The sequence below is a fragment of the Rissa tridactyla genome, chromosome 9, assembly GCF_028500815.1.
Source record: "Rissa tridactyla isolate bRisTri1 chromosome 9, bRisTri1.patW.cur.20221130, whole genome shotgun sequence".
NCBI lineage: Eukaryota > Metazoa > Chordata > Aves > Charadriiformes > Laridae > Rissa > Rissa tridactyla.
In genome coordinates this window covers 3,837,929-3,862,321 of record NC_071474.1, presented here as the reverse complement: position 1 = coordinate 3,862,321, position 24,393 = coordinate 3,837,929, and the positions used below count along the sequence as shown (strand labels likewise).

At 55.6% G+C, this 24,393-nt stretch overlaps 3 protein-coding genes across 13 annotated transcripts; 2 read left to right on the top strand and 1 right to left on the bottom strand.

Moving 5' to 3' along the window:
- The first annotated feature begins 76 nt into the window (after positions 1 to 76).
- On the top strand, positions 77 to 12,278 carry UBAP1L (ubiquitin associated protein 1 like). 8 transcript variants are annotated; one of them, XM_054215636.1, is made up of 7 exons: positions 77 to 244; positions 838 to 931; positions 1,341 to 3,522; positions 5,350 to 6,138; positions 7,315 to 7,524; positions 11,059 to 11,160; positions 12,144 to 12,278. In XM_054215636.1, the coding sequence occupies exons 3-7, from the start codon at positions 3,391 to 3,393 to the stop codon at positions 12,276 to 12,278; spliced, it is 1,368 nt and encodes a 455-aa protein (XP_054071611.1). In that variant the 5' UTR covers positions 77 to 244; positions 838 to 931; positions 1,341 to 3,390. The 8 variants fall into 8 exon arrangements, with proteins under 8 accessions (XP_054071611.1, XP_054071610.1, XP_054071607.1 ...); XM_054215635.1 differs by having other exon boundaries at positions 77 to 931; positions 1,341 to 1,451; positions 3,371 to 3,522; XM_054215632.1 differs by having other exon boundaries at positions 77 to 931; positions 1,341 to 1,451; positions 3,368 to 3,522.
- Positions 12,279 to 14,011: 1,733 nt separating this feature from the next.
- On the top strand, positions 14,012 to 23,769 carry RASL12 (RAS like family 12). 4 transcript variants are annotated; one of them, XM_054215643.1, is made up of 6 exons: positions 14,012 to 14,143; positions 20,174 to 20,290; positions 20,404 to 20,460; positions 21,597 to 21,670; positions 21,757 to 21,947; positions 22,765 to 23,769. In XM_054215643.1, the coding sequence occupies exons 2-6, from the start codon at positions 20,182 to 20,184 to the stop codon at positions 23,147 to 23,149; spliced, it is 816 nt and encodes a 271-aa protein (XP_054071618.1). In that variant the 5' UTR covers positions 14,012 to 14,143; positions 20,174 to 20,181; the 3' UTR covers positions 23,150 to 23,769. The 4 variants fall into 4 exon arrangements, with proteins under 4 accessions (XP_054071618.1, XP_054071616.1, XP_054071615.1 ...); XM_054215641.1 differs by lacking the exon at positions 14,012 to 14,143 and adding an exon at positions 18,935 to 19,322; XM_054215640.1 differs by lacking the exon at positions 14,012 to 14,143 and adding an exon at positions 19,329 to 19,916 and having other exon boundaries at positions 22,769 to 23,769.
- KBTBD13 (kelch repeat and BTB domain containing 13) lies at positions 15,896 to 17,851 on the bottom strand. The gene has a single exon (XM_054215637.1). It carries the CDS (start codon positions 17,620 to 17,622, stop codon positions 16,240 to 16,242), a length of 1,383 nt encoding a protein of 460 aa, XP_054071612.1. The 5' UTR covers positions 17,623 to 17,851; the 3' UTR covers positions 15,896 to 16,239.
- Positions 23,770 to 24,393: the final 624 nt, after the last annotated feature.

The following is a 24,393-nucleotide window of genomic DNA, read 5'->3' as shown; positions in this document are numbered from 1 at the left end:
TTTCTTCTAGTACTTGGCATCAAATACGACTCCATTGTGGAGCAAATCGCTGCAGAAGGTTTGTGTGAAGGAACTTCTCCCTCCTACGAGGTGACGGAGGCATCGGATTTCAGAGCCTTCCATGTTCTGGGCAGTTTGCTTGGAACAGTGATGGGCCGTATGGATTTGGGGCTTCACTGGTCTACACAGATTGTCGTGGCATCTTCCCAGGGTTGCAGTTCTTATTCTTGCTTATCCCTGATAGGTGGGAATGGATTTAATCTCTCCGGTTTCTTACCTCTTTGCATCACAGCGTTGTGTAATTCATGGAGGAGGCAACACGTAATTGCCTAAGTTCAACAGTTGGGCCTTACATGGAATGGCAACAGTTTCTCGGCTGAAGCTTTGCATTGATTTCTGTTAGTAAGAGCACACAACTGGTCATTTTTGATAGAGTTGGAATTGATCTGGGTGCTGGAGCGTGCAGTTCTTGCTCGTGCGTATATTGCCTGCTTACAGCACCCCAAAATACAGGTTACCGTGAAGTCCTCTGGGTTCTGATTTGCGTGTCCCTACATCCTTCCATCCCTACTTGTCGCTTCTCGTGTCTCTTTACTCCATGACCTAGGGTCGGGTCGGGTCCTGCGGAGCCTTACCCGATGAAAAAGCAAAAGCTCAAATAGCGTAAAAACAATTGCAGAAACAACACTTGCAATTCAGGAAGCTTAGTGACCGGAGGATACTCTGCTTAAATAGTTAGGCTCCTTATCCCATCAGCATGTCTGATGACACAGACTAACCGCTTAAGCCATGATAATCTTAAAACTGTCAAAGTCAGATGCTTGTCTGACGCTGCAGGAATTTAAAGAACTGAGCAGCAGATAAGCAGGCGGTGTAGAAGCAGCCCTGGTCTCCCTGCGCCATGAGAAGAGCTCCGTGAGTTCGTCTGACGGTAAGGATAACTTTATATCGTTAGTAAAAGTAGGACTTGGAAATGCCAGTGGTTGATGTACGTTTAGGTATACTTCAATCTCTAGCTTTCTGTGGGTGTTCACGTCTAATGACATCTGTGTTAGAACGCTTTTTATTTTTACTGAGAAAGATGTTGAAGCCACGGGTGGAAGAGGAACGTTTAAATTCTTAACTGATAAAATACATGGAGACAGGGTAGTAATTCTTAAAAAAAACCCTTGTGTATTCAGATTTAGGATGCAAACTTGTCTGAGTATAGTGTTTCCTACTATTTTAAGTTTTAAAAAAATAGACCCCAGAAGAAAAGATAGGTTATGAGTTTCTGAGGCTCATTGGCATCCTGTTCCTTCCCTGGTCCCAGCGCAGTTCAGGTTTCTCATGCTTTTTAGGCACATCCTCTTCCTGATGGGAATTTGTTCGGCCTGTGTCTTTGCTGTGAAAGGGGCAGGGCTGGCGTGGAGCTGATGAGGTCGGAACCCTTGCAGGAGTCACTTTCTGGTGTAAGTTGGTGTTTACCACTGACCTTCTTTTATTCTTATCTAGTAGCGTTTTTGTTGTCATCGCTCCTCACCCCAATGTACTACTTTTTTTCTGAATAGTGGGTTTTGGGAATTAACACTTGTGGGAGCCTTTCGTAGAGCACAGTATTTATGCAGTGAGATACAGTACCATAATCTCTCCGTATTTTCTTTGTCGTGGCTTCAGACACGTTCACGACCCATCTCCATCCCTTCAAGTGGCATTTAAAACCAAGTAAAGCCATTCTAAGTGACAGATGACGAGATACTCTTTTCCTTTGCTCCTTTGTACCCCACAGCTTTTGGGAACCGCTGATTTACAGCGTGAGATGTGAGGAGGGTCCGTCCCTCTTGCCGGTGGCCCTGCGGAGGAGATGGGGAAGGCGGCTTCGCTTAACGGATGTTTTGACGCGGTGTCTTTGTTGGCACCGATGTGAATTGTAACTTACGCTGAGCCCTCTTAGGCTGGGGAGCAGATGGCCTGGCTCCGTGCGGGCTCCCAACACGTTGCATGTGTTGCGTGTTCGCAGCAGAACATGTGCAGGAGCCGCAAAGCCAGTTAGGGGCTCTGCCTGCACTACAGCCCCAGGTATTAAAGGCTCCTGGCGTAAGCGGGTGAGCAACAACTCTTTTGTAATTCTGAGAAGAGCAACCGAGTTGCACCGAGCAATTGTGCGTGTCGCTCTTTGTGGTTTGGAAGCACTTTCTTAGTCCTTTGCTAACATAAGAAACTACCGTGAATGCCATTTCCCACTATATTTTTGCATTAAACAGGCAGCTTTTTCTTCCTGTGTTCATCTGCTTATTTTCTTTTTGTGGAGTGTTTATCCTCGTTGTCGTAGAAGCCATTTCCTTTTAAAAGAAAAAAAAAAATAATTGGTAAAAGCACCTACAGATGTCACACCAAGTATTTACAGTTTGTGTCCTGAGAATGGCTGCCGGGGGCCGCTGCTTTGGGATGAACAGGCACATGGACGCAGTGAATTCCTGAGCGTCAGCTCTTGCCAGTTAATAATATATAAAAGAAATAATGTCGCACGCTGCCGTCACTGGGAAGCTGGGGACTCGGGGTTTCATGCAGCAAGTAGTGGCTTTTTACTAAATTGAGTCATTTATACAGAACTGATGGCTGCGCTATCGCAGTAATATTCTCTATGCCACCGTTCGCGGTTCATCAGAAATTTTTCTCTCCCCCCCCTCCCCTTCCTGATCTGAAAACATCACCGCGCCTAAAATGAATAGACGGTTCTTAAAAGCTAATCTGGCCTTAAAATGGCTCGTTTGACATCCCTCTAACACCGAAGCTTGCCTGATGCCCCAGCCTCCTCGTGCGGCTCGCGGCTCACTGCGGCGGCGCTGGAGGGGATGCTCTCGCCCCAGCTGCCCCCGGGCTGCTCCGTGTGATGGCTTTAGCAGCACGTGGCCGCGTGCATGAGCTCCGTGGCCACGGGGGCTCTCAGGTCGTGCGGAGAGAGGAGACCTGCAAGGTGTCCTCCTTGGCTGGGGTTTCCGCCTCTGTAACTGTAAAAAGTCTGTCCCCAGCTTGGGAAAGGGAGCGTGCGATGGGCAGGAGGAGGGATGGAAAGCACCGTGGAGATGGAAGCGGAGGAGAAAAAGGCTCAGGATCTCTGCCAAATGAAGCCGTAAGCTTGATCTGGACCTGCTGGCCAAAGCTTAGAATAGCAGAGGTTAGTTCAGACAAATCTTCCCGGTATCAGTAAGCAAGATTTTGCAAATCTGGGCGTTGCGCACAGAGGTTTTAACTTGGCTGGTGGCGTCTCTAAGGGCTGCGTTCCTTTTACCCGCGTCACTTGAAATAGCTCATCTTTCTCTCCTTCCACCCAACTTAAAAGGTGCTAGTCCTGCCTTTTACAGTTTTGTTTCATCCCTTCCTCCAGCAGCGAGAAATCAGGCAGCGGCCATGAGCTACCTGGACGAAGTTCCCTTCCGGATGGCCAGGAGCCTCGACGGGGACTCGGGGGGAGAAAACACTTTAGTCACCGCCCCGGACATCGAGCTCCCCGACTGCACCGACATCCTCATGAGCACCATGGTGAGTCCCCTCTGCTCGCGTCCGCGCCCGGATTCGCTTTTGGTGGGGTGCTCAAAGGGATGTCATCAGCCTTTGCCTTTTCACGTGAAAGAAGGGAAACCTCTCCTCCTAATTGATCTCCTCTTAATTGGCTGGTTTGCAGGAGTGGGAGGAGGTGAGGAGGGTTTGTGGTGGGTGGGAGTGAGGAATGGGGTTGGTTTAGGGTTGGTTTATTTTAAATCTTGTCCAAGCAGGAGGATTGGGTCTTCCTGGGATAAGAGAATCAAACTTCAGTCTCTGCTCTGGGGTTGTTTTCTAGTCTGGAATCGTCGCTATCTCATTTATTAGAAATATTTATTGATAAATCTAACAGAGATAAAAGCAGGCAATACTACCTGTGCTGGCAACATATATATATATTATGAATGGATAATATATACAGAGTATCCTGGGGCACTTTGTGATCTTCCACATTGCTCAATGGAACTGTGTTTGAATCTACACCTATTGCTGCATCAGTTTTGTCACCAATTTTAAACCCCGGCACAGCAATTGGAAGGAGCTCTCTGTGCTTGGGAAGGGGGTCGGGAGCCTTTCCCCGTACAACTGCACCGAAGGCATGGAGTCGGCTCTCCGGGCTTATGGGTAGAGGTAGCACAGCTCCAGTCGAAGACAATTTCGGAAATACTTTGTGTGTTCAGCCTTAAGTAGTCTCACCCGTAGGTGGGGTCAGTGCACTTCACGGGGGGAAGGCGGTCGGGGTGATCCCAACCGGCCCCTGCTGGCTCCTGGTGATGGGTGAACCAGCAGTAAACCCCACGTCTGGCTTTTCCCTAAGCTCAGCCTCGCTCATCCCTCCTCCGAAAATGCCAGATCCCAAATCTGCAGGACGTGTTTAACGTGAAGAGTCACTGTGGTGTTCGTTTTAAGTGATTTCTCCAAAGGAAATATTAACGCGCACATTTTTTGCCACCCATGTGAAGGCAGTTGATGGTGAGCATCCTCACGGATAGCTGAGGTGGTCCACCATCCCATCCTAGCCCGGGAAACCCCCAGACCTGGGTTTCTCCCTGGTCGGGGATGCGTCAGTGCTCCCCGCCGAGGCTGAGCGATTGCGATGGTGGTCCGGGCTGATCCTTCTGGAGGCACGTGGTGGTGTTTTCCTTGGGGAGGCTGGTTTGGGTCCACGGCTGACAAGTGGCAGGGAGCAGTAAAAACAGCATTCCTGGGCTGTGAATGTTCTTGCCTGCCCGTCCAGAGGAGACCTTGTTTGGAGAGCTCTGCGACGGCCAGGGCTTGTTTGTTCCAGGAAAACCCTCAGATTTCAGTCTCAAACATGCTTATATTTTAAGCCGCGCTGCGTGGAAATGACGACTCTGTTCTGGGACCAGCCGAGCCCCCAGCGCCACCAGAGACTCCTGCGACGGTCCTGTCTCTGCCCAAGGTGGCATCTCCCACTTTGGTGGTTCCTGAGCCCCTGTGCCCAATGTGGCTCCACCAGGTGCCACTAACAGGTGCTGTCCCCTTCCACAGCCACCAAACTGACACAAAATCACCTCTGGGAGTTAGATACCTATCAAAAGAATTGCAGATACAATTCAAAATAGTAATAACTTTGTAGACAGATTTTTTTCAAGTATAAATTTGGGGATTCCCTACAGGGATGAGGCTGGCACTGCCCAATCCTACAGCCCAGGTGCCCGCAGCCAGCCCTGATGCCCAGGGAAATAGGAGCCGACAAGGGAAGGATGCAGCCCTTAAGGTGCCCTCATGAAGGACGTGGTTTGCTCGGTGCCGCATGGTCTTGGTTTCAGATGCCCTCACCAGCCGCTTCTCGTTCTTCCGCAGCACGACTTCTCGCTGGAAAGAAAAGTGCTTTACTGGGTGGAGGTGGCCTCTCAGCAGCAAACCTCCCGGCATCGGGTCACCTCCGAAGTTGTCCCCACGGCTCCTCCGTGCTGGCTGCTGCTGGTGGACCCCACCGACAGCTATGGGGGGAGAGCACGGGACAGTGCGGTGCGGCGCTGCATCAGCCTGAGTGCTGCCGACGGCAGCTACGGGCCCACCAAGGGCAGAGGAACCTTGTCCGACACCGAGAGCGAGACCTGGCACTCGGAGGAGGACGAGTACTCAGAGGATGACGAATACTCCTCGACCTCCTGGGAAGAGAACGACAAGGATGAAAAGGTCTCCAGGAGGAGAAATGCTGGGAGAGGTGTCCCTCTACGTCCTGCCTTTTACCAGACCAGACCAAAGACTTCGCCCGGCTTGCTGGAGCCCCCGCCGGAGAACAACAGCCACTGCCCGGCCAGCCCGGACCGGAGCAAGCAGAGAAGATCCATGGTGATATTTAACAACATGAAGAACGAGCTGGAAGCGGCCAGGAGGAAGCTGGCCACTTTGGTGCATCCTTTGAACAAAGCCGTCGGGGAGAGCAGGGAGGTCCCGGTGCCACGGCCGCTCCCCCAGCGCCCCCGCACCAGCTGCAGCGTCACCAACGGGCCAGCCACGGACGCGTCCCGCCTGGGGACATTGGTGACGGCTCCTCCGGCCGCGGCCACGTCCATCCCCCCGATCAAACAGCATAAGCCCACGGTGCCGGTGAGGTGTTTTCTTCTGGTAACCCTTGTCGTGGAGGTAGGAGGGGGGCAGAGAGCGTTGAATTGGTGCCGTTTGCTGGGGTCGGGCCAGCAAAACAGAACCGAAGTTGGGGCTTTGGGAACACTGAACCCATGAGAAATTGCTGACGAGTTTTTATAAGTTTGGTCCAAACCAAAACAGCCCTGTTTTTCCCAACAAGCAAGGCATCTTATTTGATTTTTCAATTGAAACAGTAAAAAAAAAAAAAAAAAGTGAAATAAGGTTGGTTTTTTTCCCTCTTTCCTTTCCATTTTCCCCCCTCTAACAGACATAAACAGAGTTTATGGGGAAACGCCCCCTTGGAGCCATCAGGTCTTTCCTAGGAAACTTTAGACTCCTTAGTCCTACTAGAAACACCAATCCCTTAGCGACAGAGGCAGCGCTGTGAGATGGTGGAGTAAGTATTGCTTTGTCACCTTAAATCTGAATTGCACCATGTATTTTTTAAGAAACCACATCTCACCCAGCTACTCGTGAGATTTAGGAGATGAATTACTGAAAACCTGCAATTAAAACCCTTGGACACGTGAAAGGCCAGGTTGTTTATATGTAGCTGCATTAACTGCAGGGTAATTAAGGAAAGATTAAATGCCCGTGTGTATTTATATACTAAACAGCTGTTGCAACTAATTACTAACCCATCGCCCACCCTGCTCGGCTGCTGTTACAAGTGGAGCCTGCCAAAAACTAAAGAGAAAACTCAGGGAAGTGTTTCTGTGTGCGAGGTAATTTCTGGAGATGGCTTTGTAAGAGAAACCTAAATACGGGTCAACATCACGGGCATAGACGGGGCGTCAGGGGAGCATCCTCCTGCCCGGGCTGCGTCGCCTGCCCGCGGGCAGCGCTGCCTCCTGCTCGGCCGGTCGGGGACAGGCATGGCATCTATTGCTGGAGACGTGTCCGGGATTCCCAGGGAAAGGAAGCTGCTTTTGCTCCCTTTGCCCCCTGAACCTTCCTGAGCGCTGTTTTCTCTGATCCGTATCTGTAGCCGAGGCTGGATTTAATTAAATCCAGTCTCCTTTGATGCCCAGGGGGGTCTGTCCCATATATGGGAATTTTCCTTTTCTGGAAAGAGCAAGGTAACCGCCGGCGTTCGAAAGCGTTGCTTCAGCCTGGGTCGTTTAACGTCATTTCACGAGCTGAAGCAAGACCATCTGCTGTTTTTTCTTGCAGTCCCTCAGCCCCTACGCCTGCCTCCCCCCTGCCTCCACGCCTGCGCGACCTCTCAGTTTCCACAGATCCCAGCCGGATTCGGCGGCTGACCTGCTCTCGGCGCTGAGCCAAGAGGAGCGAGACCTCATCGAGCCCGTCATAGCCTTGGGCTACCCCACCCGCAAAGCCATCCTCACCCTCCAGAAGACTGGGAAGCAAAGCTTGAGTCAGGTTGGTGGAGCTGGCACGGTGCCGGGGAAGGCTTTTTGGTAAAGAAGAAACTTGATTTTCACGGAGAAAGGGATGGCTGTCCTTGCTTGGGGTGGACTTCTGCTGGCCTTGGGTTTCCCGCTTTGGTATCAGAGCGCAGTTGACAGGGTTTTCCATGAGATCAGACGTCTGCGCTTTTGCTGTAATAAAATAGCAATGAGTCGCCCTCAGCTTTTCAGCGAGTAATAACGGCCGGGTAGCGTTATCTGTTCAATCTGTTGTATGGAGCATGGTGTCCTTTTGAAGTACAAATTTTGCCCCCGTATATGGAAACTTTTTGCACATCATTTTTTCCCGGCTGTTAGATTCGTATGATTATTGCCATGGCTCATCCTGTCAGAGCGGGGCTGTACAAATACCTCGGAGATTTCTCTGGGCTCTCTCCAAAGCACAAGCTCCCTGTGTTGGAGCAACCAGGGACTCCATGAAAGCATTGCGGCTTGGTCCCAGAGCTCTTTTCCTCTTTTTCTCTGTAATAACCTGGAATTTATTGGAAATAATTAACATACAACCTCTTCCTACCCCTGATATCTCAGTACATCGCAGCCCGCTGTGCTGCATCCTGATTCCCGAGGTCTCTGCTTGTCCAGATGACCCCTTTGTGGTCCAGGTGGGCTTGGAGCATCCGTGCCACGAGGGATGCTGCTGGTCTGACCTTCCAGCTTGGCAAGCTTGGGGCTGGACCTGCCCATCCCAGTGGAGGATTTGGTAGGGCTAAATTATCCAAGCAGCTCTTGCAGAGAGGGAGAAGGGGCTTGATCGCAGCTTAGCAAGAGGGGTGTCCCACCGGGCTGTCATGCCGGGGAGCAGGAGCAGACCCTGGGCAGAGGTGTGAGCACCCAGCAGCCGCTGTCGGGAGCCGGTCTCCTTCCCGTCCTCCCGGGGAGCTGCCTGTGCTCCATGGGCCAGCTCTTCCCCGTCTGGTCGGCACACAAAGCTGCTCTGCGGCTGAGTCATCCCGCAGCTTCTGTCTCCCTCCTGAGTCACCCCCGGCTGGACCAGCCTCCCCAGGCCCTCGCTGGTGTTTCAGGCGATGGTCGCTACGAGCCGGGGCGGGAAGGAAAGCTTTATTTCTTCAATTCTTAAAGGTTTCATCCAGGCAGAGGGAGACGGGCAGAGCCCAGCCCATGTTCTTTGCACAGAGCTGTGCAAGGGTGTCTTGCGGCAGCTGCTGGCTTCGATATGAAGAAGCAGTTCATCTGATTAAGGATGGCAATGGGTACAGTCTGCTCCCTTCCGTGTAAGCACGGGGACTCCCATTCCCTTGGAGAGGAGATTAATGCACCCAAATACAAGGTCGACCTTATATCCCGTGTCTCCTTCACCAGCAGTCCCCGTCTTTCCCAGTCACGCCCAATACAGCCAAGATAAAACGTAAAGCCTAGCCATTCACGCGTCTCTTACAAGTACAGAACTACCAAATTAGGCTAAACCCTCCTGGAACATATGTTTCAACTCAAGTTAAAAACAAGAGCTGTGGGTGCTCCTCGTTGCTCGCTGGTGTCACGCAGGGTTTCAGTGAGTGACGATGACAGCTTCAACCATGAAGATAGATTGTAGCACCAGATGGTAGCCAAAAAATTGCTCAATTTCTTTGCAGTGTCAAGCCAAACTGGCAGAGCCCACCCTGTTGGAGAAGGCAAGTCTGCTGCCTTAAAGAGGCGATGCCTTCTCAATTTTGGTGGAAGAACCTCTCTAAAAGGCTCAAGCAGGTTTAGTTACCCCAGCGTGCCAAAGGTTCATCATCTGGGATGTCATGGGCAAGGGCTATACCAAAAATGCATCATTGCACCTTGATTAATGATCGTTGATCCGTCAAAAAATGGGTCGTCGATCCGCAGAGCTCTCAATGTCCGTGTGAGCTGAGAAGCGACAAATGGCCGCAGCCGGAGAGCATCCATCTCGAAGTGGGGACATCATGGGGTCAGGCCTTTCTGATGGGCGTCAGCCAAAGTGGTACAGGGACATGGAAGATAAAACCCACTGGAGGAGGGATTTCCTTTACGTCAGTGTAAAAAGCTCCATTGCCGCGCATAACATCAAGTAGCGGCAAACGAGGGAAGAGATAAATGAGCAGGTTAAATGGTCTGCCTGAGCCTGGAGGTCTCTTCCCACACAGGGGGGTTGTGACGAGGTTGTTGGGTTGGCCGTGTAGTGCAGAAAGCCGAGCTCTCCAGAGGTGCCTGCGCTGGAGGAACTTCACATCTAAGTGTGACAAGGGGCCTCCTCGAGAGCTACAAGGGGAGAAGGAGCTTTAGGAGGGCAGTGGCACCTCCTCCTCCTCCCTAGTGAGCGGTCAGGTTGGTACCGGACCCAAGGGGTTAGCAGGTCATAATAGTTAAAAAACTGATTTGATTTAGTCTTGAGGATGGAGATATATATATATATATATATATAAAAATATATATATAATTATTTTTTAATGATAACAGTCATTGAGTTGACAACGGCAGCGGTTTCATGCTGGGCTTGAAGAGGCTGCCAGGGCTGGCTGTGTTCTGCCGTGAGCGGCCGGCCCTGCTGCGGCAGGGCAAGAACATAGAGCGGTGATCTGGGGTGTTCTGTTAGTAAGGGAATGAGGAAAATAAACACAGATTATGAATGCCAATGACCAATGAATATCTAATTTTTGAGTTAGCAAGCGGTCCTTAAGGCTGACATTTCTTAAAATCCTTACTCTGCTGTTTAGCCAAACGATCGACTCAGTTTGAGGGACTTGTTTGGCTTTTTCGTGTGTTTTACGGTCTTTTCCTGAATCCTTCTCCTTGGCTACGGTGGTGCTGGGGAGGGTGGAGGTCTGTGCGCTGGTGGATCTGGGGAGATATGAATCAGCTTCTCCTCGGATGAGGACGGCACGGCTTCGAGGAGACCCGTGGGATGTTTTTATTCCCCGTGCTATTGTACAGCTCGTTTATTGTTGTCTGTCCCATATGTTTTTGGACAGTGAATGATTCTCGTGGTATTTAAAAGATACCGCTGGGAATAGTGCTGTCAGCACTCCAAGAACAACGAGGAAAGCCAAAAATAACTGTTTACTTTCGGTAATGGCAGCACACGGGTCTCCCTTGGGGTGGGTTCTGTGCTCAGACCCTGGCGCGAACCCGTGGGTGCCCGAACCCCGGCGCATCAAAGGGATGCCGGGTCGGCCGGGGGGAGACATCTCACCGGGACAGGCTCTGCTTCACCCCCCAGCCTGGAGGTCACCGCTTTCTATCTCAGAGGGTTCAGGTGTTTGGTTTGCTCCTCGTCCTCCCTCCGCCTTGTTCCTGTTCCCACCCTGGGAGAGGGGGGGGGCACCGAGATGTCTTCTCGCAGTGGGAGTCCTGCTGATGGACAGACCGCCCTGGCCGAGCATCAGATGGGCGCCAGCAGGACAGTTGGGCCCTAGGTCCTCCCCATGAGCATGTCCCTGGAAGGTGGCAAGGTGGGCTCCTGAATGCACTTGCACCCCGTGTCTGCGAGGTTGGATTAACCCCGGTTTGTCTTCCTCTGCAGTTACTGAGCTACCTGGGTGCCTGCGACCGGCTGCTGAAGCAGGGCTACGAGGAAGGGCAGGTGGAGGAGGCCATGGAAATGTTCCAGTACTCGGAGAAAAAGGTCAGAGTGGGGCGGCACAACCCGGCCCTTTGTGCTACATCCTCCAGGCTCGCTTTTCCAGTGGGCTGAATGCTCCCCTCCGCCTCCACCGCCCATCACGCCGCCTCCCGGCGGGTCAGACCCATTGCCCCGCACGCAGTGAGCCTGCGCTCGCCACAGATCCTGGGGTGCTGTCACCATAAGGACAGCCGGGGAAGGACACCCGCTCCGTCACTCTTCTCCATCCATCCTCTCACCCTGCCACGCAAGCACGATGCTCGCTCAGCCCCGGCGCGGGGAATTCCCCACCCCGAGCCCACCAGCACTCGCTACCTCCCTCCCAGTCCCCTCTTTGCATTCACCCCCCAGGGAGAAGAACCGTGGTGGCACGCCGGGTGTTGGTCTCCATCACCACTCTTCTCCTGGGGGCAGCGAGGAGCCGGCGTGGGAGAAAAGCTGTTGGAAATTTGGGCTGGGGGTGTTTGTCGTGACGCCGACGGCGCGTAGGATTGCCGGCTCACTGCTCCTTTGGGCTGTGGCAGTGGGAGGGCGCCCGGGTCTCGGTGTCAGGCAGGGGGTTATTTATTGAGGACGTGGCTCCGGGAGATGTTGTGGCGCTGGGGCCCAGCCTGAGCAAGGGGGGAAGCAGGGCAAATTAATTCCAGCTTGTACTCGCTGCCTTCCCCTGGTCTCTTTATAACGCAGGAAAACACTTGCATGGAATTTGTATTAAACTTTATAAGGAATAAGTGCAGCTAGAGGCTGGCTTTATTAAAGATTTCTTACTTTAGAAGTTGATATAAAGGCACACTTTTAAATGCTGGCAGCGGTATGTGTGCCCTCGCTCTGCTGTCGGCAGTGGTACCAGGAATGCCCTTCAGCAGTAATACAACCCGGCTGGCTCCAGCCTCGACACCCAACGCTGCCTCTGCTGCGACTCTGTGATAAATCCATCCTTAAAAGCCCGTGATAACATCGCTCCGTTCTCTTCCTTCTTCCTCCAGGCGGCTGAATTCTTGCATTTGTTAGCTCAGTTCAACGATATGGGATTCCAGCAAAATGAAATCAAAGAAGTTCTTTTGCTCTGTGGGAATCAGAGGGAGAAGGCGCTGGAAGAGCTCGTGATGAAAGCCCAGTGAGCGGCATCCTGGGCCCCGGTCACAGCTTCCCCTCTCCAGACCGGACCGCCGAAGGACTCGGGAGGGTCGGCTCACGCTTACCCATCTTCTGCTCCACTTCCAGCCCCGGCAGCATGGCTCACCGGGCACAAACCTCCAGAACACCGGCTTGGTGCCTCGTCTCATTTTATGGACATCCATCATAAGCGTGTTTGTCACTGTACTAAGGCAAAGGCTTTACAGCAGGAGCGTTTATCTCTTCACCCACACATCTCCACCCCGCATCGTCTCAGCTCTTTAGATTAGATGCAGTAAGATCCAAACCGCCTTCAGCTTAGATTTTGCAAAACCCAAGCCACGGTTTTCTCCCTCCACCACGGGTGATGGGTAGCACCGTTTCTGCAGCTCGTTCCCCAGGTGCCTGGCTTTCAACTGCAATCAAATGTGGATTCTTTAAATGTTATACAAATCAACAAAAGAGATTGTTTTCATAAAAGTTGAAGGCTTCTGCAGAAGCAGTTGTCAGTCCTTGCTTGGGAAGAGTCTCAGCTGAGTTAGTCATGGTTGAATATTGTAGTTGAAATCCAGTCCGATCACATTAGCTTCTCCTTTTAAACCAGAAACTTGAGAAAAATACACAATTCAGTGAGGGGGAGGAAGGAAAACAGGCTGCCCTCGCTCTAGAAATACGTGAAGGTTATTCAGTGCCACAAAAAATGGCTTATGCCAGGGCTTGTGCTCGGGGAATTTCGTGAAATCAGAACAGAGAGATGGGGAACGGCTCGGCTGCCCTTGTGCTCTGCCCAAATCAGGAAAATTCGGGGGATGCTTCCCTAAACTGTGGAGGCGGTGGCTCCAAATGAAGCTAAGAACAAATGTCAGGATCAGGGGAATCTGGATGCCTGGGGGAATTTTTGTAGGTAGCTGAAGGACGGAGGCTGGGAGATTCAGATCACCTTACGGGATGTGTCCCTGGGCTTGGCAGTGGCACGGCGGACAGTGTTCACACAAAAGTGTATTATTTTCCTGTGAATTAGATACAGATGTAATTTCTTTGAGTAAAGGCAGTTGGAAGGGTTCTGCTGAAATCTATTTGTGTCTTTTCCTGTGAAAATGCCAACTGGCACAACCTAGCAGAGAAAAATCTTAATTAGTTGCATTAGGACCATTTTTCCATTGTAGCCTTCCAAGTCATCTCCCGGCCCGACGTACCGCCGTGGAGTTAAAACACCGTGTCCCTTCTCCCTGTGTCTCCGGGCAGATGCCGAACACCAGCGGGAGGGTACAGCCCTCCGGGGCTGCCTTCGTCCTCGCCTGGATGGAACGAGGAAACTTGGCATCCAAGTTTTGGGGGATTTGACGCGTCCATACCCAAGGATGCTTTACACCTTCTCTTCTTTAATGGCATTGAGAAGGAAAACGTGGCACCTTGTGTGGGCGAGGGAGATATTCGTGGGGAGTCACAGGCTCTTCTTGGAGCTCCCAGCCCTGTTTTTACTCCAGCTTTCCCTCGGTTATACAAGCTTTTATTTTTGATACGGCCCTTATAAGGCAAGTCCGTTCTACAGACAGCTTTTCATTACGTTCACCCTTGCCAAGATGATGTCACCTTAAAAAAGAAACTTGCAAAAGGTTAAACTGTGATTAGATAGATCGCTTCGCCTCCAACTGTAATCTTTGGCGGAGTAAACACCGTGAAGATTGAAAGGGGAAGATAACGGTGCTGCGCCGGTGCCAGCGATGCCGAACGTTGAGGGCTGAGTCCTGGTGCAAAGTCCATCAGCGGCGCCGTGCCCGCTCCCCGCGCGGAGGCTGAGCGGCCTCTTGCTCTCGTTAAAGAGATTTGCTCGGTCCCGGCTTGTCGTTTTTTCCCCCTACTTGCAGAGGTAAGAAATGTATTTTTTTTTTTTTCCTCCCTGCACGCCTAAAACGATCTTGTGTTACTTTCTGTATCACGGTCTGGATTGATGGATGCAAAAAATGCCTCCTCTCTTGGGAGCATCCCTGCCATACTCACCGGCGCCTGCCAAGACCCGCTCTTTTCCCCAGGTGCTGCACTTACAGTCTTAAAACCTTTCGCATTTTGTCGGCAAATATCTTCGTAAGCCCGTGAACTGTCAAAAAACCAGCATCGGAAGGTAGGGTGGGAGAGGCTGTATGGCTTGGTGGTGTCGGAGATGGAGGGAAGGGGAGAGCCTGCCAAGTTCAGCCGTCCTGGGTTAGCCGCAGGAGCCCGGCATAAGTATTTTAGTAACAGAATTATTTTAACTTTATTTTAATGGAGGGTTTAAGCTGTTTGTTCAACTTAAAATGGCTTTAAAGCAGCGCGCTTCCGTGTGCTGCTTTCAGTTAGGAGAAGACAGCGTGAAATGTTAATTGGCTTCATCTAGGAAGGGAACAAGGATTTGACTTGATGAGCTTTGTGCTAACGGTCTGCCCGAGGCCGGGAACGCCGCTCAGCCGATGCCGCAGCACGGTGTAGAGCTGGGGGAGGTCCACCAGCGTCCCCTGCCTCCCCGGTGCCACCATCAGACCCCCACCGGCTGCGGTCCCCTCCCCAGGGGTGACAGCAGGGTGGTGGCCTGGCCCAGCGGCAGAGGGCAAATGGGGACGAGGCGCGTCCAGTGGTTTTCAATCCGGACGTGGATGCGAGCTGGGGGTTTCTTGTTTGTTTTGGTTTGTGGTTGTGTTGTGTGGGGTTTTTTTCTCAAATGCGGGAACTGTTTTGAAAATGCTGAGAACTTGGCGAGGGTCAGCAGCGGAGGTATTTGAGGCATCCCAGCTGGTATTCCCTTCCGTTCTGCCTCGGCCGGGACGGCACGGGCAGCCCGGAGCCTGCCCCACGGACGGGGAACCAGCTGAGCCATGGTCTGTGTTTGCTGCTGCCCTGGTCCACCCTGGTCTCCCAGCAGCGCCGTGGGAGCTGTGTGTTCCCCAACCGTCCCCAGAGCTGGTGTTGAGGGCTAGGAGCCTTCAACACCGTGGGGTGGTACCTCATGAGAGCAGCTCGTCTGGTTGTGGAGCTCTGCTAGTGGAGAAGACCTCTGCAAGCCTGGCATCACCGCCCAATGGTGGTGCTCTCTCCCTTCCTTCCCTTTTTGCGTCTTCCGTATTTCCAAGGTTTGCCATGTCCTGAAAAACACCCTGCCTTGGCACAAACGAGCCTCTGATGAGCACCAGCCCTTGCCACTCTTGGGTCTGTGGTGGGGTTTGGCAGATGAGCCTGGAGGAGCCAGTAGCTGGCTAATACGCTCAGGGGGGTGACAGACGGTTCCCAGGGCCCAGGAAGCCCTCATTAAGCACCCCATGCCCAGGAGATGCTTTCCTTCGTCCCCCATCTCCCCTCTTCCCTCCTCCCAGGACGCTGTTGTGTCCGGGAGCGGCCGTGGGGATGTCCCCGGGGAGCGTGGGGCTGCCTGGGAACCGCACTCCCACGTACAGCTCTGAAACGGAGCCGCAGCTGAAAAAGCATTCAGTGGGCAGGAGCGAGCCTTGACGTGGAAGGTTTTTTCCTTCAGAAGGGGGAGAAAAAAAACCCTAAAACTCAAGAGTAATGAAAAACACAATTTTTCTTAGCGCTTTCCTTTTAATTCCAGGATATAATGAATGATTTCCCATCGGAGCAGATAGGAGGTGGGATGCTGCGCACCTTTAGAGTGTGGTCAGAATAAATATTAACCCGTGTTTGTGTCTCTTTGGTATCTGTCCTCTGCAGAAGCCACGAAGCTCTGCACGCAGTTGGTTCATGAGCCCACGTCTGGTAGGACTTTGCACCAGCCCATGCAGGGCAGGCAGAGGCAGGCAGAAGCTGCCTGCAGCCCCTTTCTCTCTGGCAGGGTCCAGTGTCACCTCCGAGGTCCAACGTGACACGTCCCTGGACCTGGGCATAGCTCTGCAGAGGAGGAGAGGAGCCCAGGGGAGCGGTGGGTGCAGAACCGAGGCCACGTGCAAGGAGAGCATCCCGACGTGAGACGGGGGCCACCTACATTGCGATGTCGTGGTTGCGCCTCGGCAGCCGCAGGAGGAAGGTCTGCAGGGAGCCGCTGCGCGGGAAACCTGCCCGCTCCTTCTTGAACCTCCAGGTCTCCTCTTCCACGGAGTAGAGGAGCGTCAGCATCTTGTTGACGGTGTAGACAGTGTCACCCCTGATGACGGCGGTGAAGAGGGCTCCTTTGCTATTCAGGAACTGCCCGGGCAGGGCAGTCCACTGCCGCGATGTCAGGTTGAAGCAGTCGATGACGCAACGCAAGAAGTCATCTGACGGGCCGTTGCGCATGACGTAGAGGTTGTCGCGGTGGGCCACCATGCAGTGCCCGTAGCTCTGGTGCCGCTTGAGCTCGGTGACGGGAAGCCATGCATCTTGCTGGGTCTCGTACTCATAGATGACGGTGGTGTCCAGTGGCTTCCACAAGCAAACAAAGATCTGCCCCATGGCTTGGGCGCAGGGTGCCGCTGCGCTCGGCTGTGGCAGGTCAGAGACAAACGTCCAGGTGTTGGAGGCCACATCGTACCTCTCCACAGACTTCAGCGAGATCTTCTCATACTCGCCACCGATGGCGTATAGGTAGCCCTCGTGGCCCACCAGCCTGACATCGTAGCGCAGCTGATGAGGGCTGGGAAACTCACTCCAGGTGTTGGCATCGGCATCGTAGCAGAAGCTGCTCTCCACCACCTGCTTGCTGGCCCCGTAGACGCCGCCCACGATGTAGATCTTATTATCCATGGTTGCCATGCCGGCTAGGAATGTGCTGGCACTCAGCGGCAGGCAGGAGAGGGTCCTCCACGTGTTGGTCTCCTCATCCAGGTAGCAGATGGTCCTGGAGAGGTCCTCCAAGAACTCAAAGGTGGGTGTGTGGGCTCCTACTGCCACGAAGGTGCTGGGTAGGAGGGCTTCCACGTAGGCCAGCAGGTCAGCGGAGAGGCAGTCCAGGTACTCCTCCAGCTCGGCGTAGCTGTCTCTGATGTAGAGCGCAGCGCAGTGGAAGAGGTCCAGGAGACCGAATATGGCGGCAGCTTGGTACAGCAGGATGCAGTTGTCGGAGTTGATGGAGTGGATCAGGTACTTGGCCAAGGGCTTCACCTGCAGGAAGGCGGCACACTCCACCGCCTGGAAGGTCTCCTCGCTGCCGAGGATGGGCCTCTCACCCGCCAGCACCTGCAGCATGATGAGGAACCCGGCCGCGCTCAGCTCCCCCAGCCCGATCTCCTCCTGCGTGCTCTCCTTCATGCCCGAGCGGAAGAGGGCACGGAAGTACTCGCTGCTCTCCACCAGCAAGGTCTTCTCCACCCAGAACGACTGCTCCTCCACCCGGATACGCACCCGCTCCGGCGGCCCTGCCCGAGAGCCTTCCTCCTCTGGGGTCATCCTCACCGGGGGGCTCAGTGGCTCTCGGGGGGGAAATGGTCCTCCGTGCCGTGTCCCGGCGCAGCCCCCTCCTGCCCCCACCACCCGTCGATGCCTCTGCTGCGCTGCCCGGCGGCCGCCACGCCGCTGCCTTGTAATATAAATACCTTGGGCTAAAGATAGCCGAGCTCGTGACCGGGGCCTTTCAAAGGCATCCACCGAGCTCAGCTGCCCACCCAAAACACAGGCAGAGCTCTGGCGTCACCGGCCGGCGCGGGTCGCGGCGGAGATGCCCCGGCTCATCCCACGGAGGGTGCCCGGCCGCCCCGGGGGAGACGGGTTTGTGTCTCCCTGCTCTTGGGCATCCTCCTGGCGATGCCGTCCCTGCCCTGGGGAGGCCACCACGTTTGCGTGGCCGGGAAGAGCGTGTTGCCGCACTATTTAAGTTTTTTCCCTTATAAAAGTGAGTTTTACGGCCACGGGGGGGTGACCGATGTCAGCAAATCTCTGTGCCATCCAGCCCGGCCGTGGGAAAGGGGCTTTGCTGCCCCCGAGCGTGGCCACGGGCAGGGACGGACCTTCGTGGGGCCGTTCCCTTTGCGACCCTCCCCAGGGGGGAGGCACGGAGCGACCCGGGCGACGTCCATCCCTGGCGCAAGGAGCCGTAAACCAGCCCCTGCTTCATCTGGGGATGCCGTGGCGAGAAAAACGAAGGGCAAAACTCCTTCTCTCCAGAAAAGTCCCCTCCGGCCGCAGGGCTCGCCCCGCTCCCCCGTAACACCCGGCCACGGGCAGAGACAACACCCCCCCACACACACACTCATGTAGAGGTTGATGGTGAAGAAAAGTGTTATTTGTGGCACGTCGCTCATTTGTGTGCTATTCACAGCTTTTTCTGGCTAGAAATCCCATTTCGCCTCTGCCGCGGGGTGCTGAGGAGGGCCAGCAAGGGGCCCCCCAGCTCCCCCCATCACCACCTGCACCTGGTCTTTATTTTTTGACGCGTAGTTTAATCCAAGCAGCATAATGATGCGTAATTTCATCCATTCTGCCACAGGTATATTTGTTCCTCCCTCCTTAGCCCCTCATCCCAGCAGCCGGGAGCTCCCGGGGCACCGCGTGTCGGCAAAGCCGTTGCCCCAGGATCCCGGCCCCAGCAGGTTCCCCCCAAAATCCCAGTTTAGGGGAAAAGGCGAGAGCTTTGCACTGGTGTTACTGTCATTGATCCTTGTTGGTACCCAGTTTGAAATACGACATTTAGCTCTGATTGCTTTTAAGCATCCTTGACCTGAGTCCAAAGAGGGTCTGGGGGTCGGGGGTCCCTGGAGGGACTCTGCGTCCCACGGGGCAGCGATCCCCATCCTCCTCATCCTCCCCATCCTCCTCATCCTCCCCATCCCTGGGGCTTGCAGGGACTTCCACGCTCCCAGACTATTTTGGGAGGGTTTAAAAATATCCTCCCTGCATTAATGGGCAATAATCCCAACGGCGCAGCAGCCCCCGCGTGGCCACGGAGCAGCCTCTGCCCCCCAGCCCCCGGTACGGTCTCCCCCCCAGAAAGCCCTCGGGGCCGGCCCAGGGGCCGTATCCTGCGGTCCCGGGCGCTGAGCCCCATCCCAAATGGCTGCAATCGCCATGACAACGCTGACTTCAGCCTCCGCCACCTACTCGGGCTCCGAGCCCGCCGGGTGCTGGCTGATGGCTCGGTGCGGGCAGCAGCGGTGAGTACTCCCCGCGCTCCCCTTCCTCCCCTCAGCATCGCGCCTTTTGGGTGGAAAAAGGGTGTGTTTGGTTTTTTTTAACCCCTGCAAAGTTTCTGCCAGCAGCAGAAGGTCTCTGTGCTTAAACGGGCTGGGCAAGTGGTGGCCAGGAGGGTGGCTGTGGTGGCCAGGAGGTGGCTGTGGCGGCAGCATCGCTACACCTGCCTGCAGGAGGTGTAATGAGTGCACCGGCCTCAGCTGGGGGAGTGGGATTGGGTTTTGGCTTGCTGGGGGCTCAGTGAGGTGCCGGGAACATGGCGAGGTGGCCACCAAGCATGGGCACGATGGGTTTCGGGGCCAGGGATCCCTGCCCAAAGCCCTGGGGAGCTCAGGGGGCCGGCGTGCGCCCCGCCGGGGGGACCGTCCTCGGGGCGGCCGGGGCAGCGTGTCCAGCCCGCCGCCGGCGCGGCAGCTTTCCTTACAAGGAGTTTGGCCGGGGCCCGGGCGGCGGGAGCCGCGCTCGCCTCCGCCTGCCTCATTCATCCGCAGCCCCGGCGGCCGCTGCTCCCCCGGCCCCTGGCCAGCCCCGCGTCTCCTCCGGCGGCGGGTTTCGAGGTGGGAGGCTGCGTTTCTCGTCTCTTTCTGGGGTGCGATGGGTGGGCAGAGGGATGGGGAAGGGGGTCGCTGTCTCTGCTTGGGTGGGTGCCGGCTGCCCTGTCTCCGGGATGCGGATGGAGGAGAGCAGATCCCCCTCCCCGGTGCTGCTGAGCCCCACTTTCCCCCAGGCTGGGGCACCCCACGAGCCGGGGGGCGAGAAGGTGCCCGTGTGGCATGGCAGTGGGTGCCCCACGTCCCCCCTCTCTCTCCCACAGGACGGAGGATGTCCTCGATGTTCGGCAAACCCCGAGCCGGCGGCGAGCGGCCGCCCCAGAGCCCCCTCGCCGAGTGCAACGTGGCCATCCTGGGGTGCCGGGGGGCCGGCAAGTCAGGTGAGACGGGCACCCTGCCGCCACGGGGATGGCCGGGCAGCGGAGGCGGGGGCCGGGGGGCCGGTGCCGTGGGGGGGGACACCCGCCTCACCCACCTCTTTCACCTCCTGCAGCCCTGACCGTGAAGTTCCTAACCAAGAGGTTCATTAGCGAATACGATCCGAACTTGGGTAAGACACTTTCTCCGCGGGTGTTTCCCCCGGGTTGTCCCCCATGAGCTCCCCCCCATGGAGCATCCTTCCCCTCTCCTGCGTTTCCCACGAATATGGCATTTAAGGGAGGGGGTGGGGGGGAAAAATCCCACTCAAAATGACATGAAAAACAACGGAAGGGCTGGATTTGACCCAAACTGCCTGTAAAAACAGAGGTGAAAGCGGCACTCTCTCCACAGGCACGTCCCATGGGGAACGTCGGCTCCTCGCGTTGCCCCAAAGCAACCGAAAACCAAATTATTGGGGGTCTTTGGGGAGCACCTGGTGCCTCCTGCTCGCTGCTGGGGGTGTGGGGCAGGGGAAGGCTGGGGCAGCGAGCGGGGGCTGCAGCGGGCGGCCCCAGGGGCTGCGATTTGCAGCGAGCGGTTCTGGTCATTTTTTTTTCTGCTCATTTGAGTAATTAATAACTATTTTCCTAGGCCTGACTCCAGGGTGCGGGGAAGAACCGTAAATGATTTATCGGGGACATTAGGGAGATATGGACCTTGTCCAGGAACTGACTCCAGCCCCTAATAACTCAGTGACTCTGAGGAAAGAAGGATAAATCCTTTCCTCCTCGGATCTTTTTTGGAAATGTGGTTTCATCCTCCCACGTCAAAACCTTTCCGAAACGCATCCGTTAGGACCCGGCTGGGAGAAGGCATCTTTCTCCCAGGGGAAGACCTCAGCGGCTCTCCCTGCCTGCCCTCCTTCCAAAAGAAAAGGGCGCTCTTTTTGCCTGATTTATTGGGAAACAGCCCCAGTGTCAAGCCCCCAGCTCGCTTTATCTCGCCGGGTCGCGGCATTTAGATAAGGGCTGAGCCTTGGGCACAGCGACTGCTGCGCCGGGCTCCTTCCCCTCCCTCCTTCTCCCGCAGGAGCCCACGCTTGCGGCATCTGGGGGGAAATAACCACTCCCAGCCGGGCTTGCCCAACGGCATCACCCCCAGCCCCCCAAAATAATGTCTAAAGAAGGAGTGAGCTGGGAGGCGCCGGGGGAGGATGCTCCTCACTATGGGATGAGCTTTTTCCACGGTGCTCCAAGCGTCCAGGGCTTTGCTTGGCTTTGGAGAAGACACCCCGGCCCATCCTCACAACCACCCTTCTCTTCGCAGAGGACACCTACGCCTCGGAGGAGCTGGTGGACCAGCAGCCCGTGCTTCTGAAGGTGATGGACACCGCCGACCAGGTGAGGCAGCGGGACACCGCTGGCGCCCAACGCCTGGCGTGACATGGCTGGACTGACCACAGCTCAGCCGCTCCTCTCGCCCCCAGGACGGCCCCGGGAACTGCGAGCGTTACTTGCGCTGGGCCAGCGCCTTCCTCGTCGTCTACAGCATCGAGGACAGGAAGAGCTTCGAGGGCTGCCAGCGCTACCTGGAGGTCCTCGCCCTGCACGCCAGGGGCTGCCAGCGCCGCTGCCCCGTGCTCCTGCTGGGCAACAAGCTGGACATGGAGCAGTACAGGTACCGGGTGCGGGGCAAGGCTGCCTTTTCCCGGGGTGGGGGGAGAGCTCGCAGATCACCCCCCCATCCCTCCGGCTGGGATGTAAACCCCAAATCTGATTTTTTTTTTTTTTTTTTGGTGGTTATTTCCACCCCCGTTGGTATTCACCATGTCCTCCCACATCTCAAGAGGTTCCTGCTCTCCTGCCCGAGGGTTGATGTGTTTATTTTTGGCCCGTTGGTATTTTCAGCGGGACGTTTTTCGGCTGCGTGGTTAAGGCAGCGTCACCGTCCCCGGGCAGGGCTTGAGCCCGCTCCAGCTCCTCGCTCCCCTCCGGATGTGCCCTTTCCCTGGAGCCCTTTCTCGCCCCATCCCCGCTGCCAGGACGGGATGTCCCCGGTGTGTTTTTCTGGCCTTTTGTGCCACTCCGGGGCTGTGCTGAGCGTTGGTCCCACGGGTCCTTGAGTCACGCGTGATGCTGACCCCCCCCGCGCTCCCAGCACGGAGGCTTCCCCCTCCCCGCGCTGGGGACCTGCCCCGTCTCCTCCCCGCTCCCCGGTGCGCTGCCATCGCATCCAGACCCCCGTCTCCCTGGCGCACACCCCAGGATGCACGATTCCCCAGGGACCTGCACAGCGCTTTGCTCCAGGATTTCGGGAAAGGCAAAATTCTTTTGGACTCTTGTCCCCTCTTTGTCCCAGGAGGGGACAAGCGGGTGCTGCTTGGTGCTCACTGGGATGCAGGGTCCACTGCTCCCTGCCTGCCCCCCTCGCTCCACTTTTCGGGTGGCTGCAGCTCCCCAAGGGATGCCGCATCCGTCCCCTCTGCTCCCGCCAGGCAGGTCCCCGCAGCCGAAGGGATGTCCCTGGCGAGCAGGTTCGGGTGCCTCTTCTACGAGGTGTCGGCGTGCCAGGACTTCGCGGGGGTGCAGCACGTCTTCCACGAAGCCGTGCGGGAGGTGCGGCGCCAGGCGGAGCGGAGCCTGCCCGTCCGGCCGCTCTTCATCACCGAGGAGCGTCCCTGCCTGCCGGTGGCCACGCCGGTCGCCCTGCCCCCCCGCCAAGGCTTGGCCAGCTGCACCTTCAACACCCTCTCCACCGTCAACTGCAAGGAGATCCCCTCGGTGGCCCAGGCCAAGCTGGTCACCATCAAGTCCTCGCGGGCTCAGAGCAAGAGGAAAGCTCCCACGCTCACCTTGCTGAAAGGCTTCAAGATATTTTAGGATGTGTCCCTGCGGGCTGCGGAGGGGGCGGCGAGAGACACCCGTCCCCCCCCGGCGCCGCAAGGGCTGAGACCATCCGTGACAGACTCACGGGCACCGCAGCCGCCGCTGGCAGATGGTGGCCCCGCTCTCCGTGCCGGGGCAAAGCCTGCGGTGGCAATTTGGCAAGCGGATGGGGTGCCGAGAGTCTGAAATCGGCGGTGGCATCACTCTGCCTGCCCCTGCCCCGGATCTTGTCCCCCCTGGCCGAGCGCTGCCGAGGTGTTTGCACCCTGTCCTGCCACCGGCGCTGGGGGCCAGCCCGGCTTTCCATGAGGATCTGGGCAGTTCCCGGAGCAGCCGGAACCGAGGGCACTGCCGGGAGGGCGAGGGCTGTCCCCAGGGCCCCCGGCCGGCTTGGGCACCTGGCGCACAGCGACGGGAGCCCAGGAAGGGGGAATTAAACACAATCAGGCATGGAGGCACCCGCCTCATTCGTCTCACACGTCTCCTGACCAAGCAATAAGTAGGAGGAATTTTTTTTTTTTTTTTTTCAATCTGAAAGAGAAAGGTGCAGGTATTGTTTCAGCCAACTCAAGGCCTCAGGTGTCCTGAAACTGTTTCCCACGCATCGAAATAAGTCATACCAAAGTAGCTGGTTTTTTAACCAACTTTTTACTCTACATAGTGTTCCTTCTCAAAGGCTTTTCAAGGAGAGATGCTTCGCTGATGAGGACAGGCTCTGAAAAGCCTTTGTTTAAAAGACTGATGTATTTCCAAAAATGTCTTAAATTATTTCACGGCTTCTACGTGTGCCCAGTGAAGGGCGAGAAGTGAATCCTAAAGCAGACCAGGCTCCTCCTGTGCCCAAGCCAGGGCCAAGGGCTGGGCGTTCGGTTTCATTTGCTGTATCAGGTTAAATCTTCTGCTTCTCCCTTGGAGTTGCAGCTACTCTGCAGAGTAAAATACCTACGTGTATATTTGTATACATATATATATATATATATATATGACCTCACTGATGGAGAGAGAGCTTCAACATGGGCTTTTGATCAACCATTTTGGAAAATATTTTAATAAAGACGATTTCTGAAAAGAACAAAAGCACCTCTGCTTCAGCGTGGCTGTTTTCCTGACGGGACGTGATGGCGCGTTCCCTGGCCGACCGCAGGAAAAGCCTCCCATCTCCCGCCTCCCGCCCCGGCTCAGCTCCCACCCGTTATGGGGAGGCAGGTGGCGGCTGAGGGAGGGGGCGAAGCCGCACG

What these genes read in the sequence shown, in the direction of transcription:
- KBTBD13 (XM_054215637.1), bottom strand. Translation starts at nt 17,622, where the DNA reads ATGACCCCAGAGGAGGAAGGCTCTCGGGCAGGGCCGCCGGAGCGGGTG.
- UBAP1L (XM_054215628.1), top strand. Translation starts at nt 151, where the DNA reads ATGGGCCGTATGGATTTGGGGCTTCACTGGTCTACACAGATTGTCGTG. An exon ending in GGAAGCAAAGCTTGAGTCAG is followed by an intron (nt 7,525 to 11,058) that starts GTTGGTGGAGCT and finishes CTTCCTCTGCAG; the next exon opens with TTACTGAGCTACCTGGGTGC. An exon ending in TCCAGTACTCGGAGAAAAAG is followed by an intron (nt 11,161 to 12,143) that starts GTCAGAGTGGGG and finishes TTCTTCCTCCAG; the next exon opens with GCGGCTGAATTCTTGCATTT.
- RASL12 (XM_054215639.1), top strand. Translation starts at nt 19,616, where the DNA reads ATGGCGAGGTGGCCACCAAGCATGGGCACGATGGGTTTCGGGGCCAGG. An exon ending in CTCCGGCGGCGGGTTTCGAG is followed by an intron (nt 19,917 to 20,173) that starts GTGGGAGGCTGC and finishes TCTCTCCCACAG; the next exon opens with GACGGAGGATGTCCTCGATG. An exon ending in TGATGGACACCGCCGACCAG is followed by an intron (nt 21,671 to 21,756) that starts GTGAGGCAGCGG and finishes TCTCGCCCCCAG; the next exon opens with GACGGCCCCGGGAACTGCGA.